This window comes from Myotis nattereri, assembly GCF_964212035.1.
Source record: "Myotis nattereri genome assembly, chromosome: 4".
NCBI classification, from domain to species: Eukaryota; Metazoa; Chordata; class Mammalia; order Chiroptera; family Vespertilionidae; genus Myotis; species Myotis nattereri.
Genome location: NC_138079.1, coordinates 37,067,821 through 37,092,756, shown reverse-complemented (window position 1 = coordinate 37,092,756; position 24,936 = coordinate 37,067,821). Strand labels below are relative to the sequence as shown.

Below are 24,936 nucleotides of genomic sequence, written 5' to 3'. Positions count from 1 at the left end.
TTGCTTTGTGAGAATTTACCAACTTGTACATTTATGCTATATACTTGTATGTATGTATGTATACTTCAACCTTTAAAAAAGTTTTTTAAAAAATCAGTATCGGTTATAGCTGCAAACAACTTAAATTAAGGTTCCAACTTCTCAGGTATAGTTTATCTTGCAACTATTGGGCCTTCTGTGTATAATCTGTACATGCGTGTCAAGGTATTCTCAAGGTTCAAGGAAAAACATGCAACAGAAAAATTATTCCGCGGAGAATCTTACAACCTGGGATACTTACCCCCTTAACTTGCTTCAGTCTATTGTATTCATCAGCAGCAGCCTATTAATGAGAAACACAAGGGAATAAGTTTAATGGGCATTTCCAAGTTCAAAAATAACATTACTGATGCTATAATTTGAAGCTAAAGATGCAAAAAATACAGGAAATTAAAATAATGAAGTTTAAAGCTCTTGAAACTGGTCAGCAGGAGGCCTGAGTTCCATTCACATAGGCAGGTAACTATTTTGTTCCTCTCATCTTTCCCGATGCCAGTCCATGTGCCACACTGACACCAGAGAAGTCGCTTAGAAAGCACTGTTCTGATCAGGTTATATAGCATTATAAAACTTGTCAGAGCTCCCCATTAACCTCTCTACTGATCTACCTATCCAGTCTTAGCACCCATCATTTGCAATTCCTTTTAATTGCAAATTAAATAATTAATCATGTTAATGCTTCCAGATTTCTATCATGTTCTCCCTGAAGCTGTCTGTACTCATGCACCCGTACCTTATTTTGCCCAGAGAATCTATAATGGTTACCTCTCAATGAAGCTTCTCCTAAACTCTTCAAGCCTTCAGCAGACCTAATTCCTTCTCTCAGCAGTTATTTATAGTACTTTCTACATTATAATATGAATATGACATTAGTCACATTGTCTAAGTTGTTTAGATGTCAGTTTCTCTCAGGATATGAATTCGTTGAGGGATGACACAGGATTTTAGTTATCTTTCTAACTTCCGTACTTCTACATCAAGGGCACAATAATGATCAATACTATTCACTGAACTGATTAAAGTTTATGACAACACTATAACACCATACAAAAGCCATAAAAGAAGAGGCCAAAAATCAATACAAAAGATCAATAAAACCAAGAGCTGGTTCTTTGAAAGGATAAACAAGATTGATGAACCTCTAGCCAGGCTCACCAAAAAACAAAAGAGAGAGGACCCAGATAAACAAAATCAGAAATGCAAGAGGTGAAGTAACAACAGACCCAACAGATATACAAAGGATTGTAAAACAATACTACGAACAACTCTCCTCAAATAAACTGGACAACCTAGATGAAATGGTCTGGTGATTGTAATAAAATCAGTGACATAAAAAGGGAATGGACTGACTATTCTTGCGGGGGAAAGGGATGTGGGAGATGTGGGAAGAGACTGGACAAAAATCGTGCACCTATGGATGAGGACAGTGGGTGGGGAGTGAGGGCAGAATGGAGGGTGGGGTGGGAACTGGGAGAAGAGGAGTTTAGGGGGGAAAAAAGAGGAACAAATGTAATAATCTGAACAATAAAAATTTAATTAAAAAAAAAAAGAAACCCCCCCACGATGATGGGGTACATCAAATAGACAAAGGAGGCAGCTGAAAGAGTTCCCAATGGTCAGAGCTATAACAATAAAGTAGTATTTGATTATAAGCTAATGTATAAATAAGATATCCATGAGCCCTTACTGAAAAGTGACTGACTAAATAAATTTTAAAAATGGGAGAAGTGACACATTTTCCATGCAGAAGAATTCCAAATAATTTGTGTAGGTACATCTCCTTTGGAGAGCTGGAGCATAAGTCTTCAATTCTTAAGTATGATCAATAGTATACTATGGAAAGGGGGATTACAACAGGAAGAGTAACTTTACACAGATAAATACTGCCTCTGCCAGGTGATCAAACCATAAACTATTTTTGAGTAAAAATATGGGAGAGATATAGGTAAAACATATAAGATGATTCCTTATCAAAGGGCCTATATCAACAACCCATATTTTAGTGATAAACAGGTGGTAGAAATTAAGGAATTTAGGCAATTCTGTATTGTTTGAATTTTTTACACAAAGAATGAACTGGGTGTATAAATAGAAAAAGTGCTATAGTTATTTTCTTTTAAAGAGGAAGAAATATATGTATGTAGACTACTGCTTTGTAATTCTTTTTTTAAAAAATATATTTCTTTACTGATTTCAGAGAGGAAGGAAGAAGGAGAGAGAGATAGAAACATCAAAGATGAGAGAGAATCATTGATTGGCTGCCTCCTGCACACCCCCTTACTGGGGATAGAGCCCGCAACCCAGGCATGTGCCCTTGGCCGGAATCGAACCTGGGACCCTTCAGACCACAGGCTGACGCTCTATCCACTGAGCCAAGCCGGCTAGGGCTGCTTTGTAATTCTTAAGTAAATTAGTATTAGTATACTCTTCAATTTTGAAAGACTTTCATCCAAGATTCAATTTCAATTATTCTTCAGTGAAATTACAGTTTCATAATTACTAACACATTTTGTATTAACATCAATATAAAGGATACTGGATCTCCATAGATCAGAGTAAAGTATATGTAATATCTAATTACCATATTTGAACTTACCATGTACTCTTCGCTTTCTTCTCTATAGTCATCCAATTCCTTATCCAGACGAGAGAGTTCTCTATTGATCTCATCAAGTTCTGCTTGTAAGCGCTTGTATTCCTGCAGGCCAGTGTCAAAACTTCTCTTATAGACTTGTCTTTGTTGATCTGAAGTGATAGGTGGATATTCCCTAAAAATTGAGTGAGAAAATGACTATGTGCCCTTAGCAGACATAAAATCCAGTGTTTCTTCCTCAAAGATAATAAAGCTGATGGGACATGGAGAATGACCTTCTTCTTTTTGTAGCTGATGGGGAAAGGAAGGTGGGCTGCAAATAGTTCTCTTAAGAAGGATTATACTTTCTACATCACTGATCATGTTGCATGTGTTGTTGTTTTTTAATAAAAACTATTCCTACATAATTTTGGGAAATAAAGTTAAAAGTAATTTATGAAATTTAAGGTTCAAGTTATAAGAACCCCCTTACTCTGCATGTACAACACGATAATGCAACTTATGTTTAACGTCTTGGAACTGGTATTCTGGAACGCGAGGCATGTTGTCGTCATTGCGGGGCCAGGGCAGTCCACTGGCAGCTGGCTATTTTCCGCTACCACCTACAGTTTTCAGACTGTTTGGGGTATGGGTTGTTGTTTATTTTTTTATCTTGGTCTTGTTTTTCCTAAGTGGAAATAGCTTTAAGTCCTTTGATGATAAAAGTAGACTTTAAAATATCCATGTATAAAAATGCACGCTCGTTGTACAAATAATCTGGCAATGCATTAAACTATGGAAAAAACCCTGAGTTTCTGTATCACTGTATCTCTCAATATACCAGCTGTTCTTCACATCTGAAGGGATGATGCTATTCATCCCTAATCCACTGAGGAAATACAGAATTGTGTCACAAAACTACGGATCTTCTTAGCAATATGGAATTTCAGGTTTTAGATCTAAGTCAGCCTAATACCTTCATTTTGCAGAGAGAATAAATTAAAGGATTTGCTCAAAAGGGAAACAAGAATTCAGAATTTCTAAAAGTTTTCATTTAAATATTCTATAAGTTAAACAAATATTTCACAGGTATATGGCTGAGCTAGGCCAAAAACTCCCAAGGAGAGAGGGGAAACGAGGTCTGAGAAACACTCGTGTGTAGGGGATTTCAAACTAAACCCACGCCATGCATCCCTAACACCTTGAGAAGCAATGTTTTCATCCATCACCATTCACACCACAAATGTTTCTGATTTGTATCCCATTCCTCATAATACTTGGGCATAAAAGGGCTACATCAAACACGAGAATAGCTGTGCTGATGGCCTAAAACAAAACCACTGACACTCACACAAAGGAACTTAACCTCAATCTTGGCCAGAACACTAAATTGTTAACAACTGTATACAGAACTGTTTTCCAAAAATCCTTTGGATAAACTTTTAAAAGAATCCCTGGTGTCATCGTGGAAGCTTAAAAGTAAATGCCAGCCGAAACCGGTTTGGCTCAGTGGATAGAGCGTCGGCCTGCGGACTGAAAGGTCCCAGGTTTGATTCCGGTCAAGGGCATGTACCTGGGTTGCAGGCATATCCCCAGTAGGAGGTGTGCAGGAGGCAGCTGATCGATGTTTCTAACTCTCTATCTCTCTCCCTTCCTCTCCGTAAAAAATCAATAAAATATATTAAAAAAAAAAAAAAAAAAGGAAATGCCAAAGCAGAGCCACAGCACCAGTCTGGGAAATTTGTAATCGGTAAAATAAAGTTCCTCTATACTTCTATTTTATTTATTTAACGGCCTTTCTTGAGTAATTATTGGCAAAAATAAGAGCCCTGGTGAAGTTTCTCAGCCATGCGTGGGGGCTGTGTAAGACACTATTACAGCCAAGCATACCCCCTCCATTGTCCATCTTTATTACGAACGAGTACTAAGAAAAAAACATAAAAGACCAGTCTCCGGTCCTGGTTAGCAAAGAATGGAATTATACCTTCCACCCCAGTTTAGGATGCAACAGCTCCCAAACGCTAGTATCAAATGTGCAGGTGGCCCCAGCGAAAGAGGCGGCGCGTACCTGATCCAGTCCTCCTCCAGCTCATCGCAGGACTCGCCGCCGGTCGTGTAGTCTGTCTCATAGTGGTCTTGCTCTGGCCTCTTGGACTTGCCCGCCCTTCTCTTTGTGGGAGCCCTTTTGGACGGTGTCTCAAAGTTACCATCGCTGCTGTAATGAGGCTGCCTGAAGTCATCCGCAGGGGACGTCACGGGAAGCTCCTGCACCACTTCGGGCACCCTAATACACAGGAATGACTTTTCAGTGATCACCGGGCACACGGCAAGCCTTTGCCAGTGCACTGTAAGCACGGAGAGCAGCAACAGTAACTACTGGGAGCTCTGCATGTAGGTGCATTCACTCAAGCACCTACAGTGCTCATGTGCTCAACACTGAGCGGACCCCCTAGTGTCCTGCGTTCAATGTAGCACCAGCTCAGATCTTCCAGTACACAAGAGAAGCTTTACGGTTCCTCTGTAGGAGGAGCCCATTTATAAACCTTTTAAGTGAAATGGGTCTAAGCTTTCATTTAATTTAGGCTGGTCTGGAAGACATGTTTACCTGACCTGCGCTGGGGATACACTCCACAAAAGGCTGTCAGGAAAACAACGGCCATGATTCCTTCCTACAGGTTCTTCGAGTTCCATGGCATGTGGAGTAGAGAAGAGGAATGAATGCACACGCATACCTACCTTTGGAAGCTGACTCGCAGAGACAGACCTTTGTAATATTAATCTTAGGCTCCTTTATATCTATTTCAAGATATCTCAAAAAAACTAAAAATTAAAAACAACTGAAAAGCTTCATACAGTAATAGATGAAAAGGCTCATTAAGACATCTTTTGTAAAATTGCTTTGTTAATCCTGAAGCCACACGGAATGAATGGAATGGAAGGGTTACCATTACACTTATTTTTCCTTTTTAAATATATTTTTATTGATTTTAGAAAGGAAAGGAGAGAGAGAAACATCAATGATGAGAGAATCATTGATTGGTTTCCTCCTGCACGCCCCATACTGAGGATTGAGCCCATAACCCGAGCATGTGCCCTTGACTGAAATCAAGTCTGGGACCTTTCAGTCCACAGGCTGACACTCTAGCCACTGAGCCAAATCGGCTAGGGCTACACTTATTTTTCTAATGCAATTGTTCAGGATCGGATCAGATTTTTCATTGCACATAATGTTTCAGCCACAAGCTTAAAACCAAAGCCTAACATGGAGCGTTATCTACAAGGTTTACTCTCTTTTCTAGGTGATCCAGAACTGCCTGACTTTGCTGTCAAAGTCTAAAGGTGTGTATGTGTTTGTAGTTGGGGTTGGGGGTGGTATTTATTCCTTCTTTCTGAATGTATTCATGCTAGCATGGCTTTGTGTGCTAAGTTAATGCTACTTCTATTGGGAGGGAAAATGTGACTTTCTCCATGAGTCAATAATTAAACAAGTTCCTAGACCCACTGCCAAAATGCCGGGCACTATGCATGCTTCTTGCTTTGACATGACTAACAAAACCTTTAGCATTCATTGGCTGTGAGAGGCTGAGCGCCAGAAGGGAAGGAAACTAAAAGGCAAGAGAAATTAGAAAAAAGAAGACATTAAGGCAGGTTTCCCCCTAATTTTTTTTATTAGTTATTGATATTATAAATCTTTACCTTGGAAGTTTTCCAACTCTCCTCTTCCCACACCCTTCGAAATACTAAACAGTAACATACTTAATGTAGCATAAAAGCTAAGCACAAAATGCTTAGCAGTAAAAGAATATATAAATTTAAGAACTAGGGAATATGTATACTCTCAATAATCTCCTAACCTACTTTTAGATGCAAGTCTATTAGGTCAAAATCCACATAACCCAGAACAAGTAACCAGCTGCATACTTTCCGCAGTACCCAACTCAGTCTCCCAGGTCTGGAAGTCCCCCCTTTTGCAGCTTTTGGATTGTTTCTTTTTATTTACTTGTTTTATTCTCTCACACACACCCTCACATGCCTTTGCTGCTATTATCTTGCCATGACTCTCAGTGTAGTTACTGTGCACTTTCTTCTGCCCCTGTTAGTCTGCAACCTCCATGAGAGCATGGACTTGGTATTCCCAGGGCAGCTGGCCCAGTACTGTGTGCATGGCAGGTGTTCAAGGTAATTACTCAATTAACATCAGTCACATGAATCCTGTTTTCTGAGGACACCCACTATCAATGGGGGAGAAACAATGCATAATTAATACCAGTGTCTTTCTTGATTGTCACAATGATGTCCGTTGTTTTTCTGGTGTCCCTCCAAAAAAATGTGCACACACTTTTTTCTGATAGGTCAACTGATGTTTTTTTACTTCTCAGATTTAACTCATTGGAATGAATAATTATTCAAAATGTATATACATTTTTGGGGACACCCTATATATGGTGTTTAGAACTGTCACCATTATTGGGGGGAGTAACTAAGCCTTGCTAATCACAGAACTTCACCTTTCTGATCTTGGGGATGACAATGATCCAAAAGGCCAATCAGAATCTTTCCAATAGATTGATATTGATATGCAAGCTTTGGGGGGGAAAATATTCCTTTAAAAATATGTTTTCATTGATTTGAGAGAGAGAGGAAGGGGGAGGGGGGCAAGAGAATGAGAGGAGAGGGAGAGAGAAAAGTATTGATTGGTTGCCTCCCACAAGCACCCGAACAGGGATCAAACCTAAAACTTGGTCATGTGCCCTAAGTGGGAATGGAACAGGCAACCTTTCAGTGCATGGTACAAATCTCAATCTACTGAGTCACACCTGCCAAGGAGGGATTTTCTGATGGGAACGTGGATAACCCATCCTGTTACAAGGGAAGCTGTACTGAGAATAAAGACAACATAGCAACAAGGCCCTGATATCTTCTGGGTCCCTGGATATGCCATGCCTGACACAGACCCATCCTGGGCCTTAGGTGAACCAGTGAATTCCTACGACTTGCATAAAAGCCCTAACAGATTACCCGTCAGCCTATTTGCTACCACCAAAGAACAGGCTGTCTTATTTGTCGCCCTAGGGCAGCGGTTCTCAACCTGTGGGTCGCGAACAATGAAAATACATCCTGCATATCAGATATTTACATTATGATTCATAACAGCAGCAAAATTATAGTTATGAAGTAGCAACGAAAATAATTTTATGGTTGGGGGTTACCACAACATGAGGAACTGTATTAAAGGGTCGCGGCATTAGGAAGGTTGAGAACCACTGCCCTAGGGTGTCATCCTGCCTTGAAAGTTCTCTGTGGTGTCAACACTCAACTTCCTTGATTTATTAAGGTTAATTCACCCTGGGTGTGGACAGTATACTAGGGAGTGTACCTAACAGGGCTCTCCCAGATTCACTTAGGAAGGGTAAAGAGGCAACCATCTTCAGCTAACCCAGGATTAATTCTGACTACCTTGAAATTCTAACGTATAGGACATTAAGATGAAGAGGAGCTAGACATGAGAGTATGTTTATGATTCCATTAAATAAATACTCCAATAACACGCTAAACTAATAGATGGTGATAGGCATCAAAATTCGGGCGGGGGGGGGGCGGGGGGGGGGAGCGGGACAAAAGGACACCAGAGGGCCTTTTGGGGTGCTAGAGATGTCTCTCTTGGTGCAGTGCTGGTGACTTCAGTGTTCACATCTGTGAAAATTCATCAGGCTGTATACTCAAGATTAGTGCTTTTTTAAAAAAATATATCTTTATTATTGATTTCAGAGAGGAAGGGAGAGGGAGAGAGAGAAGCATCAATGATGAGAGAGAATCATTGATGGGCTGCCTCCGGCATGCCCCCTACTGGGGATCAAGCTGGCAACCCGGGCATGTGCCCTTGACCGGAATCGAACCTGGGACCCTTCAGTCCGCAGGCTGACGCTCTATCCACTGAGCCAAACCAGCCAGGGCAAGATTAGTGCTATTTACTGAATGTACGTTATGCTTTTGGGGGAAGAAAATCTTAGTATTGAGGAACCATGGACCTCAGACACAATGCTCCCATTCCTTCTCTGCCTACCGCAATAGCAAGGAGGAGAGGTGCTCGTGGGTTCCTTGCACCTCAGGAAGCCTGAGGGAAAACATACTATGACTTAATGTGCATCTCTACCTCCACAGCTGATGCACTCCGAATCCTCCACAGCACTCAGTACTCTGCCACAGTCAACACTAGACAATTTCTATCACTCCCCAGAGGCAGCAAGTTCCTTCCATCACTACCGCACACATCAGGTGCTGCGCTGTGGGGTTCGCTGTCACATTCGCATCCCTTAGCACCATTCCCATCCTCCCCTTCTGGGTTCTAAAATTAATCATCACATTTGCATTGCCAAGACCTTCAAAAAAGTTCCAGGGTGGCCAAAACCGGTTTGGCTCAGTGGACAGAGCGTCGGCCTGCGGACTGAAAGGTCCCAGGGTCGATTCCGGTCAAGGGCATGTACCTGGGTTGCGGGCACATCCCTGGTGGGGGATGTGCAGGAGGCGGCTGATCGATGTTTCTCTCTCATCAATGTTTCTGACTCTTTATCTCTCTCCCTTCCTCTCTGTAAAAAATCAATAAAATATATTAAAAAAAAAAAAAAAAAGTTCCAGGGTGTAGGTTGGGAGTATAAACTGGTACAACCATTATGGAATACAGTTTGACCACATCTATCAAAATGAAATACGCAATTGCCTTTAGTCCAGCAATTCTCCAGATACCTTCACACATGTGCAAAGTGATAAAAGTGCAAGTTTATTCCCTGCAGTGGTTTGTAATCACAAAACATTGGGGGAAAACTGTGCATCAATATGGGAATAACAAGATAAGCTACTGCTGGAATATTAGGCAGCTATGAAATAGAACAGGAAACTCTTTGTATACCAATATGAACACTCTCCAAGATACAGTGCTAACAAGGCATTTAATATGCTAGTATTTTTTAAAGAAAAAACATACCAATATTCATATTTGGCCAGCATATTTTACTTAAAAATTACCTCTGGAAGGATATAAAAGAAACTGGCAATACCAGCTGCCTCCTGGGAGAGGAACTAGAGATCTCTTTTGTCCCTTTTAAATTTTACTTACGAATGTATTGATGGACTTAAGAATAAGTAAGATTTTTAAACTGTTCTAAATGAATTTGAAAATATTTTGGTTTTCATGAAAAGGGACAACATGTGGGAATGCTATGTAACCATGCAGGTCTTACAATTAATTTAGAGGCATAGCTGGTCACATGCATTATAGGTATTTATTTTGCATGTGTGAAAGCCCTATAAATCACCACTCAAAATTTCACAAGGATTGAATCCCCACTATATACCTTTGCCCTAATAGCTTCAGGTGCTTTGGTTTTTGTTAAAATCCAAAGAGAAGGAGAACTGAGAAAATGCTCTTTCTCCCAATCATTCACGACTGGAATGAACGGCGAGGCTGATTCTACAGACCAAAGCAACATATATGGAGTGTAAGGCAGCTGCCCGTCTGTCTCCAAATTCCATTCCCATAATCAATCTATCACCTTCAAACTGCTTCCATAATTAACGCAGCTGCCGGTGTCACCTTATGGGGTTCCGGGTGCTCACACTGTGCACTCACAGTGGGTCCCACTAAATGAGGGTACAGGGTGGAAAGAAAACTTTGGAGTCAAAAAAGTTTTCCAGCAGACACACCTGTGACTAAGAACAATCTAACTAAAGGGAAGGTTTCTTTTTTTGGTCTACAAAGGAATTTGGAGTTCTAGAATTAAATATAGCAACACAACTTACCATCCTTAGGCAAAAATGACATCCAAGTCCTTAATAATACTTCCAATATCCATTTCTCACTAGTTCATTAGAATTAGGTTGAATTAGAATTAGGCTTTAGTATAAACTAAAACCACAATGGGGATACCATTTCAAAAACCATAATGGCATACTGACTCTAGGCCAGAAGCTCAATTCAAGGTTTTTCACACTGTATGTATAACAAAAGCTAGAGGCTTCAGCAGCAATACGGAGGCTCTAGCACAGCAAAGGAGATCTCAAAATTCCTGAATTCAAATGAAGCTTAATCCTATAAAATAAAAGGGTAATATGCAAATTGACGTAAGGGCAGAACGACCAGTCGCTATGACACGCACTGACCACTAGGGGGCAGATGCTCAATGCAGGAGCTGCCCCTTGTGGTCAGTGCACTTCCACAGAGTGAGCTCCACTCGGCCACGAGCTGGGCTGACAGCTGTGAGCATAGCTGCGGAGGCGGGGGGAGCCTCTCTCGCCTCCTCCGCAGCACTAAGGATGTCTGACAGCAGTTGCACATCCCCCGAGGGCTCCCGGCTGCCAGAGGGATGTCCGACTGCCAGCTTAGGCCTGATCCTCTGGGGAGCAGGCCTAAGCTGGCAGGTGGACATCCCCCAAGGGGTCCCGGACTGTAAGAGGGCACAGGCCAGGCTGAGGGACCCCACCACCACCCCAGAGTGCATGAATTTTTGTGCACCGGGCCTCTAGTAGTTTAATAAAAATATATGTGGGCAGGGTTGATCAATGAGCAATCTCCCATTCTACCAAGGAAAGAGTGAAGATAGGGAAAATATAAAATGAAGGCATTTTAACCAAGCTACTAAATTATTTAACATTATGAAGGTTGAGGCATGAAGAAATTATTCTTTTTATCTTAACTCACCTGGGAACTTCAGCTGTTGAACTTTCCAGTCCTGAACCAGTATGCCTAGACATACATCATACCTGCAGATAACCCTCGGACTACCCCTAAAGGACTCGGAATGTTACCAGGCTCCTGGTGCCCATCCTCCAGACTGCCTGACCTCTGACTGATAACTGTCCTGGACCAGCCTGAGGGCTAAGAACGCAGGACTAATTATTTTTAAGGATGTGACTTTATAAGAATTTTTATTGATTGACTTTTAGAGAGAGTGAGGGAGAGAGAAACACTTACTTATGCATTCATTGGTTGATACTTGTACCTGCCCTAATCAGGGATCAAACCTGCAACCTTGGCATATCTGGACCACGCTCTAACCAACTGACTTACCTGGCCAGGCTACAGTAAGAATTCTTAACTTTTCTTTCTTCTTTGGAACATTTCTAGGTTTTTGCCTAGATATGTTTCCAGCTTGCAAACTCTAAGATCCTTGAGTAAATTATTATCATTTATTTCTCGCCAAAGCTTCCTGATTTTTTTGTGTTTATTCAACACTCTAAATGAGATCTAATAATTATAGGCAAAAGGAGAGACTGAGAAATGCACTAAGCTATGCTATCAATCAGTAATGCGCTTTTACCCACACCTAAACTCAAAACCAGAACTAGGACAGAGAACCATATTCCTAGAATGAAAGAACCTAACCTACCTCTACCTATTAAATCATCAGGAGAAAAGCATTTTCAGCTTAGAAGAGGACTCCACCTCACAGTCCCACCCTTCTTACCTTCCAAGTAACCCTAGGCATCCACCTACAATGCAAAGATCAGTCTCCAGCCTTTATACAAACTGTTGGATTATTTTTTAAGGTAAATGGTACAAAACAGTAACAGATTTATAAAAGTGCAAGTATTTATGTTTTAGACTCAGAATAACAGAAGAAGCTGCTACTTACGGTGTTGATTTATAGGATGATTCTGGATACAGCCGCTTGTCATTCACTTTACCATTGGAAGAGTAGGCCACGGGACTGTACACTCTATCCACGTAGTCCGAAGGCGGAGGAGGCATGTCTTGTGTGCCTGCAGAAACGTTTTTAACCTAAAGAAACAGCCCCAAAGAGACACAGGTATTATTTAGCCTGTAATTTAAAGGGGGAAGAAATAAACATATATAAAATGATCTAGTATTTACTGGGCTCATCAAATACTATTAACCTGTAATGATTGCCTTGTTATTGGAGCTCACTGTCAAATCAGTATTTTGACAAACACATAAAGGTGCTCTTGCTAGTTTAACAAGTCCATAATGAATTACAAAGAAGAAGGAAAAGAACCAAGTTACCCAGTTCTCATCCTGGTGTGTTTAGGTGGAATAATTATCCCTGGCAATTGCTTCTCCCCCATATTAGGAAGACTAGTCTCATTTTATGTAGGTCAGGTCTGTGTTAGGGTGAGAATTTTCATTTCTAACAAGTTCCAAGGACCACAGTTGGAACACCTATTAGCTAGGGCAAAGGACAACGGTTCTTCTTAACCCATTCACCCTAAACATGGACCACTAAAACCACAGAAGAAATTAAGAAGCGCAAACTGATTTCTGCTATAATTCTTTATTGAGATTTGAGTATTCTCCCGCGACGTACATGCTCAATAGCACTATTATTAATAGCCTGTACAGTACAGTCCCATCACTGCTGTCCCTCTCTGCTCTCCATAAGTGAATTTGTACTACGAAGGAATATATATTAGAGATTATGCTTTGTTAATATGAAAGGTTTCCCACAGAACCTGTGAGAGAAAAATTTAAATATAATAAGCATGGACAATTAAATTCTCAACATTATTAGAGTTCATGAAGCAGACCCAACAAGCTTTAAATTTCACCTAAAAATCTTAACACATTACTTTGCAATTGATTAAAAGTAACTGCTAAATTTTGAGTTGTTTCAAAGTAAAGGAATAAAATAAAGCATGGGAAAACATTAAAAATAACTCCATAGGCTCTGGCCATAGCTCAGTTGGTTAGTTGTCCCGACAAGCGGAGATTGCAGGTTTCCATCCCTGGTCAATGTACATACAAGAATCAATCAATGAATGCATAACTACGGGGAACAACAATTCAATGTGTTTCTCTCTCTCTCTCTCTCTCTCTCTCTCTCTCTCTCTCTCAAATCAATCCATAAATAAAATTTTAAAACTCCATAAACTATTTCTGAGAAAAAGAACAACTTTTCAAAATTAGGTAGGGTAGGACTACTTTAGCTTGGTGATGGCATTAGATTACCTGAGCTTACTCCAGATCTGTCAACTACAAGCTCTAGAAAGCCTCAGTCTGCTCATCTGGAAGAAATGCAGAAGCTTCTTCATAAAGTTTTTCTGACAACTAAGTGACATGACAAGGGATCACATTTAGCACAGTGCCTTTATGAACACAGTAAAAACTCGGAAGATGCTAGGTTTTAGAATTAAAGTCATTGGATCTAAACAAAGAACTTTATAAGTATTTGACTGTGACAGCAGACTTTTCATTGGATTATTGTGCTATTATGCATCCTAGCAATTAAGTTCAGTATCAATACAGTGTATTTCCTTGCAACACACCCGCCTGACATCTTGTTTCCCAGTGTATTTCCTTGCAACACACACACTTGACATCTTGTTTCCCGTTAAGCATAGCATTACAACATGACCTGTTCTTTTCCTATCACTGCAATATCACATTCCGAAATATTTATTTACCCAGCCCTCTAAGGCCATGGAGGTCTTCTTGATTGTTTAATAGTCTTGTGAGTCAGAAAAGAATGGAATCATTTCCTCCTGAAGTGGAGTTTGGCAGCAACTGGGAAACCGGTGGGTGGGTTGCAGAGGAGTGTGCTTAGATCCCACCACAGGGGGCGCGGGTGGGAACCATTCTTGGCTCCCCAGATGAATTCCTCAGGACTTGACAAAGGCCTATTCTTATTCTGGAGACTTCAAAGTTTAAAAAGACTTCCTTTTCTTTAAAACCCATTTAACACTCCAGGTTCTTTCCCCTTCACAACTTTAGCAGAGGCTCAAAGCTTGGAGATTTCCTACTGACTCTAACAAACCAGAAACCAAAACTTGACAAAAAGGTGCCTGGGTGTCCCAGTAGAGACTGCTTACTGCCTGGAATGGAATGTCCTTCCTCCTTTCTTTGCCAGCTAATCCTTAATTGGGCTTCAAGTCTTGGCTCACTACCAAGGAGTAGTAATGCCACTACCTCCTGGAGGCCTTCCACCTGTGTCCCTGCTGGGTGAGGCATCTATCTGTCCTCCCATCTCCTCAAGCACCTGTGCACACAAACCTCCCACCCACCACAGCACTTACGCACTGTGGGAACAATTGTTTAGACGCAGCATAATGGCTTGCTCCCATATCTCTGACTTCAGTAGGCAGTCGACTGTTCTAAAAGCCACCACTGTCTGCCTACTTACAATGTGCCAGGTACTGAATTCATGCATCATTTAGTAGCCACAACCTTAGAGGTAAATACTACGATTCCTTTTTCAGAAATGAGGAAGCATTGGTTCAGAGAGCCAGACAACTTTCCCCAAGACCTATACCTAGTAAGTGGTAATGTGGAATTTAAACACAGGGCTCCCCCGAAAGCCTCTGCTACAATCCACCACCTCTCCCTGGGCAGTCTCCTACCTTCTCTTTGGGTCTCCAAAGCCCAGCACAGTACCTGGCACAAATCAGGAACCCAGAGTTTGCTGCACAGAGGTTATCTCACTTACTGCTGCTCTACATTGTGTAGATCCAAACATCTTATTAAATGAGCTGCTCTGCGCTGACCTTTATCTCTTAGCAGGACAGGACTAACTTGTCCACTGACTTCACCCTCCAGCAGGTCTTTGGTTACTTTAACCTTTTTTATATGGATGCACAAAAAATTCCAAGGTACTGTTTGTTTTGGCAGAGCTTATACTAAAATTGGAGTAATACAAAGAAAATTCATTATTAGCGTGGTCTCTGCAAAAGGATGGCATGCACATCTGTGACAGGTTCACATTTTTAAAAATCCCCAGCCAAGCATGTCAAACACACAATGCAATAGACAGGTGATGTATATACAACTGTGCGCTTGAAATCTATAAGATGATATTAACCAATGTCCCCCCAATAAATTGTTTATGTATTATTTTTATTGATTTTAGAGAGAGAGAGGAAGAGAGAGAAACATCAATTTGCTGTTCCACTTATTTATGCATTCACTGGTTGGTTCTTCTATGTGCCCTGACCAGGGATCAATCCTGCAACCTTGGTGTATTGGGACGATGCTCTAAGCAACTAAGCCACCAGCCAGGGCTCACCCCAATAAATTTTATTTTTTTTAAATCCCCATACAGACTCATAGAAGAATAAGAAGCAGACCAAGTCCTTAAAATGAGCTTAAGGATATAGAGGCAGAGGTAAAATATATTTATAAAATAAAGAGGAAGGTCATTCTTTTCCTTTTTACACTTCACTTTTTCTGAAAAAAAGCTAAAATGTTACTTTTTCTCATAGTACCCATGCAAAATGAGTACAAACCTGCTGCTTTGAAAAGACAGGAGAAGGAAGGGGGAAGACCCAGAGTGGAGTGACCAACTATTAGTCCTCAACCTGTGTAGCCTATTAGGACAAAAAGGATTTCTGAGCTTCACGGTATTATTTTTTTAAAATACATTTTATTGATTTTTTACAGAGAGGAACGGAGAGGGATAGAGAGTTAGAAACATCGATGAGAGAGAAACATCGATCAGCTGCCTCCTGCACACTCCCTACTCGGGATGTGCCCGCAACCAAGGTACATGCCCTTGACTGGAATCGAACCTGGGACCCTTGAGTCCGCAGGCTGACGCTCTATCCACTGAGCCAAACTGGTTAGGGCTTCACGGTATTATTGATAGGATCCCCACCCAGTCAGCCCACAAGACTCAATGATGTAAAGTTGTTTAAAAAAAAACCAAAACCCACACAAACAAAACCCCATCATTTTAATAACTTAAATAAAATGTGTTTAAAGTTTTAGAACCTGAGAAAAACTAGGCTTAATTCTAAGCAGCAAATGGTGAACAGTTTTCCTCAAGTACCCTGAGACAGCTCTGAGAAATTACGGGCAGAAATGAAAACACAAATTAAGAAAGACTTGGCTTCTACTAAGTACTGAGAGGAAAGAAAAGTTTGAGCGCCAATCATTCCAGAAATCAAATGCTGCAATTGTTGCTCTGAAGCACAGAGGAGCCTTAGAGGCTATCCGGTGTCCCTCCCTCCAGGGCCTTGCAGTGGGAGGAGACCCACATGAAGGCGGAGGGAACTGCAGGCAGCAGAAACCCACCCGGCAGGGCCCAACCAGCTTCCCTTATCTGGGATCTGCTGGAGGAGTCCTGGTCCTACTGGCACCCACACCCCACATACAGACTGTAAAAGGGAAAGATAAGACAACAGAAGGAAAGACACGCTGAGGAGAAAGACACCTGAACAACCAAACCAATGACTCAGACTCACTCGGGAGACTATATTCAAAAAGGACAAGCACTCACACCGACCTTGTTTAAGGAACATGAATAATTCCTTTAGGGTGAGACACGGGAAAAGTTTTACTGACATTTCAATCCAGAGAAGAACAAAAGTGTTTCTGAAATGTCAATGTGAAATAAATTCAAAAGGAATCATTTCAAAAGGTCTTCACAAGAGGTGATTATGAGGACAAAATTTTATTCAAAATTTAATTCTACTCATTAAGAAGAGTTCTGATTATGCCACTTGTAGGGGGGGAAACACACCTTTATAACCACATCTAACATTCCTTGGAGAATTTATGAAAATATCCTAAATCCCTGTGGGGTGCTAAAGGGAGAACAGAGGGTGGCTCTATTCAACCCTCCTCCAAACCCTGTCAGCACTGTGCCTTCCAGCCTGGCAGGGGCGGGGGCGGGGGCGGGGGGGGGGCGGGGGGGGGGAGTAGGGGGGAGGGGGGAGACTGCCCTACTCAATCCTGTGTGGGAAGGCTATTGACTCGTGCCCAGCCTCCCACCCTGAGCCTTCTAAATCACAGATGGGATTAAAAATAGAATGTTCTAGGGCCCTTTTAAAGAAAATCTTTTCTCCCCCAAAACACAGTTTGGGGAAACCATTTCTTTCCATGCAAAGCTACTTCATATGCCATCTGGAATTAGTACAAGCAAAAAGGAGATTTTACAGTCATTCCCCATGTTTCTTTTCACCCTGTCTTCATTCCCAGTTCACAGAAGGGAAAAAGAGGCAGGCTCCACCTGCATCCAACTCACGTAGCAATCTGACAAGTCACCTGCCTCTAAGAACAAGAGGAAAGTTCACCCTGTTATGTGTTTATGACCTGTCTATTCCTCACCACTGCCCGAGTAGATACAATTATCTCCATTTTCAGATGCGGAAATTGAACCTCTACGATTAAATTAATTTGCTCAAGGTCACACAGAAGGTGATGTGGTAGACAGGGGATTTGAACCCTAGTTCACTTGGTGCCAAAGGCCAATGCTTTCTCAGGTAACAAACTGCAACCTCAGTGATTTAAATATGGCTTGAGGTGCCTATCTAGTCTGGGTACTGATTAGTCCCTGTGACAAATGGAGTCAATCTCTTTGCCTCAACTCCTCACCACACCCTAATGAGATGTGAGCTGAATCCATTTTGAAGAGCCTTACTTGCCTTTTAGAAAAATTTAAAGGCAGCTTCTCACACAAAATTACTGTGAATCTGTGCTTCAGTCACCAGGTGCCTTTGTTTAGGTCAGAGTGTAGAAACACCACCCTCAGAAGGGGAACAGAAGGGCCTTTCCTGCTTGGTAATTATGGTGGAGAAAGAACAGACATCAGAGGGAGGAGTCCCTTAATCTCAAAGTACCATCTCCAGTTTTACAACCTGCGTCCACTTTCAGACCAGTACGTGGCCCAACTTGTTTTTCCTGTTCTCTGAGATTATACCCACAAGATGCTCCCCCAACAAGAGCCTCAAAATTGCCTCTGGAAAGTTCCTCAGACTTCTCTCCACCCTGGGCCTCCTGAAGGTGGATGTTCCCAACTGTGCTAATCCCACAGGTGAAGAGCTCCTGGCCCAGGCGTGAGCCTGTCTGATTCATTTTCTGTTGATCAAATGGCACTGAGGAGTTAGCAAATACAATGTCCCCAACCAAAGTTCATGCTGCCCGTTGGGAAATACTAACATATACCAACAAAGATGAATTCTGAAACTCCCTAGGAGTCAACGAATTGTTAAGAGAGCTTTGGAAGAGAGTGAGCTGGAGAAACCTTATCCTCAGTGAGTGATAACATTCAAGGCCTCCTTGCTCTAGAAACGGAAATCCTGGTGCAGACTGTATTTTAATACTTATGCACCTCACGCCAGGGCTCCCCAACAGGTATGCCACAAGGCCCGAAACACCTTCGTTCTCAGAGCCTGTGGACAGTCACCACCTGGGGTTCCAAATTCCCGTCAGCTTCCTCCAGGACTCTGTACAACCTTACGGTGATGTGGAAAAGGCCCTGTGCCTACCTTAACGCAGTGCAGCTTGGCTCTGCAGGGCAGTGGTTCTTAAAGTGTGGTCCCCACACCAGCAGCATCCATGTGACTTGGGAAACTCATTAGAAATGCAGACTCCCAGGCACCATTCCAGAGCTCCTGAATGAGAAATTCTGGGGGTGGGCCCCGCAAGCTGTTTTAACCATTCCTTCAGGTGATTCTGGTGCTTGTAAGGTTTGAGAACCACTGACCATGGCAGACAACTGCCCCATTTGGACCATTAATGATGTCACCTATCATTAGTTCTAGGTAGTGCTTGAAATCTAGGAATTCCTGCTTTCAGAGAGCCACAAAGGCAGCACCAGCTTCACCACATGCTCCACCTCCTACTGCATCTTACAACTCTTAACCCGGCTCCCCGGGATGCCCTGGCCTGCTCGCCCACCCTCCCCTTTTCACTCACAGGGGTGCCGGACAGACAGGGTCGCAGTGCTCCATGCTGGTGGGTTCTAAAAGTCAGTAGCCAGATAGGGCACTTCCCCTTTTGTTTCATTTTGACTCACCTGAGGCCACAGGTAACAGTATACTAATATAGCATACCAATAGTCAGAAGCCCTTTAAAATGACTGCTTTTACATTAAAGAATGCTTGTAGTGGTTGAAAATTAAAAAGCTACTCAGCCCTAGCCCATGTGGCTCAGCAGCTAGAGTGTCGGCGGGTGCACCGAAGGGTCTGGATTTTGATGCCTGGTCAAGGGCACATACCTGGGTAGAAGGTTCAATCCATAGTCCCAGACCAGGCATGTGCGGGAGGCAACCAATCAATGTGTCTCTCTCACATTGATATTTCTGTCTCTTTCTTCCCCCCTCCCTTCTACTCTCTCTAAAAATCAATGGGAAAAATATCATTGGGTGAGGATTAACAACAACAGACAAAAGCTATTCAAATTTCTTCAGATGTCTAATGCTGATACCACCACTGCTCAGTCCCAGTCACCTCCCCCATCCATATCTGTTTCCCCATCCTGTGTACAAGGAGATGTTATTCAGGGCCTGCCTATACCTTTTCAGGAAAAAAAAAATGTTTTTACTGGAACTTGTAGCTAGCTTATAAGCTTACAAGTAAGAGGAAACTTAAGTTAAACTGCAACCAATATTAAATGTACTTACATTTTGGGTCCCCTTAGCCAAGTTCCCTTATTCACACTCATCACTGCAAATGCTAACAATTACTAGTCTAGCTAAAATGTATTGGGCATTAATAAAATATGTGCTTGCCCAGACTGACCTAAGCCCTTTAATTGTTACAGAATCAGCAAATCTGTAGGTGGAACTTGTATTTTCCTACTTTAAAATAAAATCTTTTTTAAAAAAGATTTTTTAAAAATTAATTTTGAGAGAGAAAGTGAGAAGGAGAGAGAGAAACATCAATGTGAGAGTGAAACACCAACGGGCTGCCTCCTGTATGCTCTCTACTGGGGATCTAACCCGCAACCCAGGCATGTGCCCTGACCCGGAATCTAACTGGCAACCTTTTGGTGCACAGGATGATGGCCAACCAACTGAGCCACTCTGGCCAGGGGTAAAAATAGAACTTTTTAAACAAATTACTACTTGGTAACAATGGAGAAACAAGTTTATGGCATGCTCTTTCCAAACTTAGTCTATACCTGCTTCTGACATAATCATGTGGCAATAACAAAAAAAGGTACAAATTGGCAAACATGCAGAAAATACTCATTGATAACTGGTATGCTGATCTGTAGTAGAGATAAGCATTTGACACATATATTAATTACCATTCTAATCTGTTAGTTATACTCAGTACAGTTGATCCTTGAGCAATGCAGGGCTTAGGAGTGCCAGACCCCATGTAAAACTTAAGTTGACCCTCTCCATACGCAGATTGCCAACTATGCATTGAAAATATACTACTTTCTCCAATTCTATTGACAAAGAAAACTGGGTCTCAGAGGGGAAAAAGACACACACACACACACACACACACACACACACACACACACGAAATACAAGTTATAACAGCAAACATAATACTTGTCCTGCAGATTAGAATGTCAAGTCTGAGACAAATTACTTAAGTCATCTGCAAACCTCAGTTTCTCCTATGAGAGTCCATACAGCAAGTGTTGCAGTTAGGATAATAACAAGGTGGCTAGCCTATAAGATTGTAATGGAGCTGAAAACTTTCTATCACCTAGTGACTTGTAACATTGTAGTGAAATGCATTACTCACCTGTTTGTGATGATGCTGTGGTGTAAAAAAAACCTATGTACTGCTGTTGTATAAAAGTATAGCATATACACCGAATTATGTACAGTACATAATACTTGATAATAAAGAACAATGTTAATGGTTTATTTAGTTACAACACTATACTTTTTATTGTTATTTGAGTGTCCTCTTTCTACTTATAAAACAACTAGAGGCCCGGTGCACAAAAATTTATGCACTCATGCTGGGTCCCTCAGCCTGGCCTGTGCCCTCTCACAGTCTGGGACTCCTCGGGGAATGTCCACCTGCTGGCTTAGGCCCACTCCCCAGGGAATCAGGCCTAAGCTGACAGTCGGACATCCCTCTGGCAGCCTGGGAGCCCTCTGGGGATGTCCACTTGCCAGTGGGGAGCAGACCTAAGCTGTAGTCGGACATCCTTAGCACTGCTGAGGAGGCGGGAGAGGCTCCTGCCACCACCTCTGTGCTGGCAGCCGGCAGCCTGGCTTGTGGCTGAGCAGAGCTCCCTCTGTGGGAGCACACTGACCACCAGGGGGCAGCTCCTGCATTGAGTGTCTGCCCCTGGTGGTCAGTGTGTCATAGTGGCCAGTGATTCCCAGTCATTCTGCTGTTAGGGTCAATTTGCATATTACCTTTTTATTATATAGGCTAGAGGCCTGGTGCACGGGTGGAGGCCGGCTGGTTTGCCCTGAAGGGTGTCCCAGATCAGGGTAGGGGTCCCGCTGGAGTGCCTGGCCAGCCTGGGTGAGGGGCTGAGGGCCGTTTTCAGGCTGACCAAGCCCCCTAGAGGGGACCTTCACCCCATGGGGGTGTGGGCAGCATGGGTAAAGGGCTGAGGGTCATTTTCAGGCTGGCCAGACCCCCCAGTGACCCAAGCTCCCAGCTTCTCCTTGTTTTGCATGTATCTGGGATTTATTTATCTTCTATATTTGAAACTTTGTAGCCTTGAGTGGAGCCCAGGGCCACCCAGGGCAGGTGGGAAGCTTGGCTTCCTACATCGCCGGAGGCAACCCAAGCCTCCTGCTCGCTCCAGCTTTGTGGCTGCCGCCATCTTAATTGGGTTAATTTGCATAGTTGCTCTGATTGGCTGGTGGGCACGGCTTGTGGGTGTATCGGAGTGACAGAGTGACGGTTAATTTGCATCCCTCTCTTTTATTAGTGTAGATGTTTGCTGTAAAACAGTATGCTGTGTTATGTAGGCAGGAGCCTCAGAAATCTTGCATTTGCTGTGTCTCTTGATTGCATTGTCTCTTGTAATTGATTTAATACCGTGTTTTGTACAGAAACATGCTGTTCAGGCTTGTAGCCTAGAAGTAATGGGTTATACCATATAGCCTGGATGTGTAGTAAGCTATACTGTCTAGGTCTGTGTAAGTCTACTCTATGATGTTCACAATGATGAAATTGCCTAAGGCGCTTTTCTCAAAACTTATCCCCATCGTTCATCAATGACTAATTGTATTTTAATTCAGAAAAAGTACCTATTAGTTCTGGGGTTTGAGGACATACAGAAAAAATAAAGGTCTGTAAATTTATTAAAAGAAACTTTAAACATTTAAAATACAACAATGTTGGCACAAGCTTAAGTGAACTTCAAAGAACTAGGTTAACACCCAGTATGCAAACATGGACTGTTTATTTTACAAAGTACAAGATATACAGAAAGGGGAGATAGAAAAAAAAAAACCCTAAAAATCCCTAGGAAGGCAGAGAAAACATTGTGCTAAAGATTCAGAGACAGGAAATTAGAAAGTTGCACATTTCCTGAGGAGGTCCAAAATGGTGACAGCATAGGAGGATGCTGAACTTGCCCCTCCCAAGAATACATTGAAATATACATCTATGTATAGATCAAATACTCCTGAGACAGCAGAGGCTGGATGCTCATCTGCTGAACAACAGAGAAGGTGGGAAATGGAGGGTGCAAGGTCGAAGGTGCTGGTTTTGAATTTAGCAAAGCAAACTTGGGCAGGTGAGCGAAGAATGAAAGGAAAAGCAATATACTTGTGGCTAAAACCAACTCCAAGTAGCTTATCTATAATAATAAAAGTGTAATATGCAAATCGACCAAACTGCCGAACAGCAGAACTTACAGCAGAATGACCATCTGGACGACCACGCTATGACACACTGGTGCCAGGCCAGCCAAGGCGAGTGCGATGCAATTGGTTGGGGGGTGGGGGGGACCTCCATGATTGCCTCAAAGAGGGAGGCCCAGGCCACTGACCAGTGGGCTGCGGCGGGTCCTCCCTCTGTGGAGTGATTGATTGCGGGGCTCCTGGACTGCAAGAGGACACAGGCCAGGCTGAAGCCCCCCCCCCCCTCCAGTGCACAAATTTCGTGCACTGGGCCTCTAGTTTCAAATACTAGCCTTCCTTACGCAGTTCATTTGGAGAAGGGAAAGGGAAAGAAATGAAGAATTTGCAAGTATCACATAAAACACTAGTATGCCAAAATTGTATACCTGCTATTTAACAGATGATTCTTTAAGTTTCATACAGCAAAAGTTATTTCTACAGAGAAACTATTAAGTATACATCAAACAGCCTAGTCTGGTCTACCAGTTTTTCTAGAGATTCAGTGAGGAAGCATTATAAAAATAATGCCTTTTAATAAACTAAATCCTTTCCACTTTATCATCATCGTCACCTCCATAAGTTATGATTAGCCTTTGCCAAATTATCAAAAGCACCTGGAACTGACTAAACCTTCATGACAGTAAAATCAGATGAGGCCCAAAGTTCACTGGGACTCTATTATTACTGGCTCTGGTCTCTCTTAAGTCAGGGTGGTTTTTTTTTGTTGTTTTTTTTTAAGGCTCTCGAAACCTTAAGTAAATAAATCCAACAGCCAGTGAAAACTGACACGCCCAGAAACTCCCAAGAAACATTTACTTCATAGTTCACAATAGACTGTCCTATTCCATCTGCGTTGGCCTTGCCTGGGGCTAAAGGTTAAAGGAAAACATTCCCGAACACCTTCATACTTTATGGGTGGAAAAACTGAGGGGGGAAAAAGAACAATCCATGCCAAGAGGATTTCTTCAAGGGCAGGGACATAGAACTATCATTTCCACAGCATATACCCCATCTTCTGACTTTCCTGAAACTGCTTAATTTTTGCTCCTTAACTAAAAAAATAATTCAGCCCTGGCCAGTGATCAGTTGGTTGGAGCACTGCCTCGTGCACCAAAAACGTTTTGGGTTCAATTCCCAATCAGGGCACTTAATCAGATGGCAGGTTCGATCCTGGTCAGGACACACAGAAAGCAACCGATCCACGTTTCTCTCTCACATTGATGTTTCTCTCGCTCTCTTCCCCTCCTTCCTCTCTCTGTAAAATCAGTAAAAATATACATTTCATCTACATTTCTAGAATCCTTCCAACACAAGATATATGCGATGCTACAGCTAAAGGAGCCTTCGGGATGATCAATATCTTTACCCCTGACCAGCAGTACCCACCCTTAGCCCTTTCCACTGACCTCCCACCAGCCAACAAATAAGTAAATAAAAAATCCCATCCTGGAACCAGTATCCAGGATTCTCAACTAACCCTCATGGAAGCAATCAATCTGCTCAAAGAAACCTATCGTGGCCGTTTCTGGGGTTGCTCCCAACAGCATCCTAACAGAGGATTTCTAAGAAACGAAGTCTTACTCCAAACTTCTCTACAGACAGGTTAGGTTTTCAATAACATGCATTGGGGAGATATTTTTGAAGAGAGAGACTTTGTGGGCTTTCCGCAAATCACATCACATAGGAAGCTGCCTACCAGTAGGTTAACAGTATACACAAAAAAGGAAATTGCTCTAATCTCTCTCAGCCTCATTAAGTATTTCATAGATACTGTGAATATTAGTGCAGAACCAGACACTGGGATTCACCAGGCTGTTC

The 24,936-nt window shown here is 42.3% G+C and overlaps 1 protein-coding gene across 1 annotated transcript in view; it reads right to left on the bottom strand.

Annotated features, from left to right (window-relative positions):
- Window positions 1-24,936, bottom strand: part of OCLN (occludin) — a 41,355-nt gene that overhangs the window by 2,590 nt on the left and 13,829 nt on the right. Inside the window, exons 5-8 of the mRNA XM_081090020.1 lie at window positions 12,241-12,386; window positions 4,680-4,895; window positions 2,636-2,807; window positions 281-322 (exon numbers count right to left, since the gene is read on the bottom strand). Of these exons, the coding sequence (XP_080946146.1) occupies window positions 281-322; window positions 2,636-2,807; window positions 4,680-4,895; window positions 12,241-12,386 (576 nt within the window). The remainder of the gene's footprint in view (window positions 1-280; window positions 323-2,635; window positions 2,808-4,679; window positions 4,896-12,240; window positions 12,387-24,936) is intronic.